Source organism: Pecten maximus, chromosome 1 (assembly GCF_902652985.1).
Source record: "Pecten maximus chromosome 1, xPecMax1.1, whole genome shotgun sequence".
In the NCBI taxonomy this organism is placed as follows: domain Eukaryota; kingdom Metazoa; phylum Mollusca; class Bivalvia; order Pectinida; family Pectinidae; genus Pecten; species Pecten maximus.
In genome coordinates this window covers 17883145-17889144 of record NC_047015.1, presented here as the reverse complement: position 1 = coordinate 17889144, position 6000 = coordinate 17883145, and the positions used below count along the sequence as shown (strand labels likewise).

Here is a 6000-nt window from a genome sequence, read left to right as displayed (position 1 = left end):
TTGTGCGCAACATGAATATTAATATTAAATTTTTACTCTATTTTAAAGCAAATAAATTAATTTTGAAAGTTATAAAGAATATTGATATCTATTGAAGATATCAATCATATATTAATCTTATTATGCGTAGAGTCTATATATAATAAAACGAATTTGGGCCGTTTTCGTTTTTAAGGTCCAAACGGTTAGACCACTTCAAGACGGACCTGGTGATTTTATATCGTTTTCAGACGAGCCTTGACAAAGACTTCCATGGCCTTTATTAACATTTGCAGGTCCGTCAAGATATATGTTTGAAATATCACATTTAAAAACTGACGAACCGGTTTGTCCGCATAAACGAACAGGCCCATATCTAATCCGGACGGGGAAGTCGGATCTAAAATTAGTATCGCCTTCTGTCTCGTTCAGACGCTCAAGCATGCAAGAGAGGGAACGTGTGGCTCAATTAACAACAATCGCTCCACACTAGACTTGTACACACTTCTTGTAGAAATGTCATAGAACATTGTAAATGACATAACTAGAAGGATGGCAAATGAATGACAAGGTCACCTGTATTCAATCATAGTATAATTTTGAACAGTAAATGAAAACGATGCAGAGACTTGTGCTCCGATCTCACCTCATGCGAGGTATCTCCTTTTCAATTAAGTGCAATAATTTTGACAGATGTCTTCCTACAAGTGGGGCAGATAATATGTTTCAGTGTAGAACAAGTTATGCTCTGTCATCTGGCGGATATAGGGCCAGATCAGACAGAAGAAGCGATAAACAAATGTCATTCTTGAAAATTAGTAGCACATACGTCACTGGTCAAAATGATGAACCAGATTATGACAGAAAATCACTCCATAGAAAAACTGACGTTTCCTATAAACATAATGAGGATAAAGTTGATGATGACACTAGCCCGTGGAGAGAAAAGAGTGATCCATATCATCTATATGGTGCTCACAATACTAAAAACGACCAGGAAGAAATTTCAAAGTCTTCTCTTCAAGATGATGATGTTTCCAAATCCTCACTTCAAGGTGATGAATGGGGGGATACTTTTGGCAACCTGTCGAGGGACCTCAACATGGATCCCAATTGGCTACAGGATGGAAAGTAAGTACCAGTAATTAACAGTAGTCATAATTACTTTGTGACTCATGTCACTACCACAATAATTGATCGCAATTGATTTCGCTATTTCTGCATACTTAAGTTAGCAGCCTGCAGTACACGGAAGTTAGTGACCAGTACTGGTGTTGTAGGCTCGTAGTCATTGCTTGATGGTGAACAAGGGCTGTAACACTTTACAGGGAAATATTCATTAAAGTTATGCACTGTTCTGTCACTAGAACAAGTAGTCATGCCCTGCCAATACTACTCCCCATCTGTCGGGGATCATCCACCCGTCCGTTGTCCAGAGCTACTGATTATTGCAGCTATTTTGCCACCTGATGTAAAGATAAAATGTTTCCTCAGACTTCACCCATATCATTTATATATACATATTCTTTTATTCCCTGAGAAACCTTCTCCTAGAACTGTTGATATGTTCTATAAGAGCATCTTGTGCTGATTTTCCTTCACCAAACCCAGTAGGTAAATGATCTGAACTGGAATCAATAGAAAAAACTGTTCAGGTCAAAACCAGATTACTTAACATACAGCATATGCACAAAATGAAACTTCCTGTTGGCTAGTATTTCATCCTCTTGCAAGTCTGTCAGTTGCATACAAGTGTATACATGTACTTTATTTCTTCAGTAATAAACACAAGGTGCGACTTATAAACCTTCAAATTAGTATAGGGTGTAGACAGGACAGTGATATACTAGTAGCATTTGGTAGCATTTTTGCTGAATTGCAATAGACATATGCATGAGTGTGCTTGCTATTTGGCAATAATTACAAATTTCCTTTTTTTTTTTTTTTCCAGGAAACCTTAAGTGTTTTAGACTATGAATTACAGATTTAAAGTTGTTTTCTTTTCATTCATTTACAGCTTTGATAAACCTCTTGAATTTGAAAAGCCTCACCGGCGCCTTTCTGTGGAGGATCGGCGACATCCACAGGAATGGTACTTTGACCAGATTGTAGCGATGGGAAAAGAAGGAAAGGTACATGATGACTTGGTAGATCAGATAAAAAGGACGACTCTAGATGCAATCGTGTAGACCTACAGTTTTCTAAATATCTTTATGCCAGCTTCTTGGAAGTTTCATGGGAAGATTTGCTCATGTTCAGAAATTTTAAACTTTAGAAAAGTACAGGATCTAAGGTCTATATTGATCTCTTCTTGACCAAGCTGTTCTTTCTGTTACACTTATGGAATTTAAAAAAGTTATTTAAACATTTTCCTTGGATGTAGATGGTTCATATCTATACATTGTCTAAAAGTGAGAGTCTCCTTTCCAAATTGGGAGAGTTGACAAGTCAGCATACTTCAATATTCATCGGGTATACTTATTAATTGATGAAGTCATTCATATTAGTATACTAAAGATATAATATATATTTTTCGTCTGTGTTTAGGTTCTGAAGGCCATTTCTGTGCTAGACGATTGGATGTTGGTTAGAGACCGAGTTATGCCTAATGAAGATATATTCACAGCAGTCATAGGTATCATTGGGCGAACTGGAAATGCAAGTCTGGCTTTCAAGTACTTCAAAAAGGTCAGTGAGACTACAGGGATGGTAAGATATATTGATCAGAGTTCAAAGAAGATATAATATCTCAGAGTGTTACACATTAGGGGAAACGTCTGTGCTAATTGTTTGTTTCACTATGTATGTAGAGGTCACTGCTCTAGGTCTTCAATCAGTTGCAGTCAATGTTTCATTACGTAACATCTGTTTTTCCAAATATCATATTTTATTTGTTTGTCGTAAAAACGTATACCCAACGTACATGTATTCTGTAATTTTTTTTCAGATGAGAGATTATGGTCTAAGGCCAAACGATGCAACATTTACAGCTCTGTTTAATGCTTGTTCCAATTGTCCTGATAAAAAAACTGCTCTAAAGAAAGGAAATTCTCTCAGAAATTACATGCAGCGATCAGAGATAATACCGAATATAGTCACCTATAATGCTATCATCAAAATGTATGGGAGATTAGGAGATCTACCTAATGCCTTCCTCATAGCGGACGAAGCCATGTCAAATAGGCGGGCAGCAGATGCCTTCTTCTTCGGGAGTCTGTTGTCAGCAGCCATTAGTGACAAGGAGGAGGGCCTTCTCTTTGCCATTGAGGTGAGTGTCTGTTCATGATTTTTTTCTCTATATTTGTAGTTGATACTTATTGAAGACATATTGTGATCCTGTAGAATTATACCAGATTTTATGTGGGTAGTATTCATATAGCATAGTATGATACCTGTCATTATTGTTACAGATATGGCGAAAGATGATGGTTATGAGAGTTCAACCAGATGTATTCCACTATAGGTTAATGTTACATACTATAAAAGATTGTAAACTGGGGAGTGAGGAGCAGCAACAAATTCTCCTACAGCCTTATGTGTCTCACAAAAAACTCCAGGCTAAACAGAAGCAGTAAGTAGGAAAAGAATGACACAACTGTTTGTCTACCAAACTGCTCAAAGTCAAACATTAGATACATTGTACAAAGAAATGAAGGTCAAACAGGTTTCTTTCTGAAATTTCACAGGTATGTTCATCATAGTGTCTAGTTATGCATGCTACATTTTGTGACTGATTGGAATCCAAGATGGCAGATATGCAGCCATCTTGGATTTTGAGATATGAAGTTTGTTAGTGCTATTTCACATTTTGATGTGAATTTTTTAACAGTTTACTTTGATAAATAAAAAAAGAGTGGAATGTCTTGAAGTTTCCAAACAGACTGTTCTACTGTCACCTATAGCTGGTTACTCTGATAGTTGAATACATGACCCAATTAATATTTCATTTATACAGAACTGCAGCCATGACAGAAGTAGCAACACAGTATAATAGTACAGAACATCCCATAAATAAACATAGTTGTGATACAGACAGAGAGGAAGTGCAGCCTCAGAAATCTGAAATTGCAAAGCAAATGAAGTGAGTAGCAGTGTTCTTCTCTATACATGTATATAACCAAATTGAGACCCGGGCCCCATCCCAAATGTCTCAAAAGATAAGACTAATAGTCACTACCGGTATGATTCAATATAAAATCTCTGATCACTGTTGCACTGATAGTTAAACTCAAAACTTTAATCCAACTGACATTTGAATACATAACACTACTCTAGCTGACAGTTGAATACATGACCTTACTCTAGCTGACAGTTGAATACATAACTTTACTCTAGCTGACAGTTGAATACATAACACTACTCTAGCTGACAGTTGAATACATAACACTACTCTAGCTGACAGTTGAATACATAACACTGCTCTAGCTGACAGTTGAATACATGACCTTACTCTAGCTGACAGTTGAATACATAACACTACTCTAGCTGACAGTTGAATACATAACACTGCTCTAGCTGACAGTTGAATACATAACACTACTCTAGCTGACAGTTGAATACATAACCTTACTTTGGCTGACAGTTGAATATATGACCTTACTTTGGCTGACAGTTGAATACATAACCTTATTTTGGCTGACAGTTGAATACATGACCTTACTTTGGCTGACAGTTGAATACATAACTTTACTCTAGCTGACAGTTGAATACATAACCTTACTTTGGCTGACAGTTGAATACATAACCTTACTTTGGCTGACAGTTGAATACATAACCTTACTTTGGCTGACAGTTGAATACATGACCTTACTCTAACTGACAGTTGAATACATGACCTTACTCTAGCTGACAGTTGAATACATAACACTGCTCTAGCTGACAGTTGAATACATAACACTACTCTAGCTGACAGTTGAATACATGACCTTACTCTAGCTGACAGTTGAATACATAACTTTACTCTAGCTGACAGTTGAATACATAACACTGCTCTAGCTGACAGTTGAATACATAACACTGCTCTAGCTGACAGTTGAATACATGACCTTACTTTTGCTGACAGTTGAATACATGACCTTACTCTAGCTGACAGTTGAATACATGACCTTACTCTAGCTGACAGTTGAATACATAACTTTACTCTAGCTGACAGTTGAATACATAACACTACTCTAGCTGACAGTTGAATACATAACACTGCTCTAGCTGACAGTTGAATACATAACTTTACTCTAGCTGACAGTTGGATACATGACCTTACTCTAGCTGACAGTTGAATGTATCACCATCATGGTTTTTGATAGTGAAACATTATTAACTACAATTTTTTCAGACAGTGCAGACTGAAACTTTCTCAAATTTAATTTGTAGGTACTCCTTGATTCTTTATTGTTATATTTAATTTGAGAATGACAAGGAGGAAAGGTTGGCAAACAAGACATCAGACAAGTGTGTTTTGACAAAATGTTACTGTTGATTCAACTGTCAATACCACAGATAATGAAGAGAAAAAGAAAGAAAAGATACAAAGAACTTTTCAAATGTTTACGATGATTAACACCAAGACCCCTCTGGTCTCAATTTTTTCCCTAACAGCTCAGTGTTATGTTTTTTGGGAGATGGCTGAGATTATATACTTGCCTTTTTACTGATGTGATCAGGATGTATTTCCTGATTGGATATGAACAGATACAGCTGACCTTTCTGACCTTGTGAATTTTTCTCTGGTTTCCTCCCACATTAGACCTCATGCGTGTAATGTTTCTATCTGGACTAATGTGAATGATATTTTTATATAACTTATATAAATTGTGTAAACACAATTAAGTATAGTTTCAGATGAATATCTGAAAATATCTCGCTAAACATGGTACATAAAAATTATCATTATACAGAATTAAAACATCTGAAATGACAACACATCAACAGACAAGTTTACAACATGAATGTCCACCAAAGAGATATTACGGTGATCTGGAACAGATACAGCCTCAGAAGTCTCACAGGCCACTCAAACAAAAG

General features: G+C 36.4%; 1 protein-coding gene across 1 annotated transcript in view; it reads left to right on the top strand.

The window, feature by feature from the left end:
* Nucleotides 1-418: 418 nt before the first annotated feature.
* The window catches only part of LOC117326696 (pentatricopeptide repeat-containing protein 1, mitochondrial-like), a 24706-nt gene continuing 19124 nt past the window's right edge, over nt 419-6000 (top strand). The window contains exons 1-7 of the mRNA XM_033883421.1: nt 419-1110; nt 1997-2111; nt 2527-2667; nt 2927-3247; nt 3390-3550; nt 3935-4060; nt 5874-5999. Coding sequence (XP_033739312.1) covers nt 590-1110; nt 1997-2111; nt 2527-2667; nt 2927-3247; nt 3390-3550; nt 3935-4060; nt 5874-5999 — 1511 coding nt within the window. The 5' untranslated portion in view covers nt 419-589. The remainder of the gene's footprint in view (nt 1111-1996; nt 2112-2526; nt 2668-2926; nt 3248-3389; nt 3551-3934; nt 4061-5873; nt 6000) is intronic.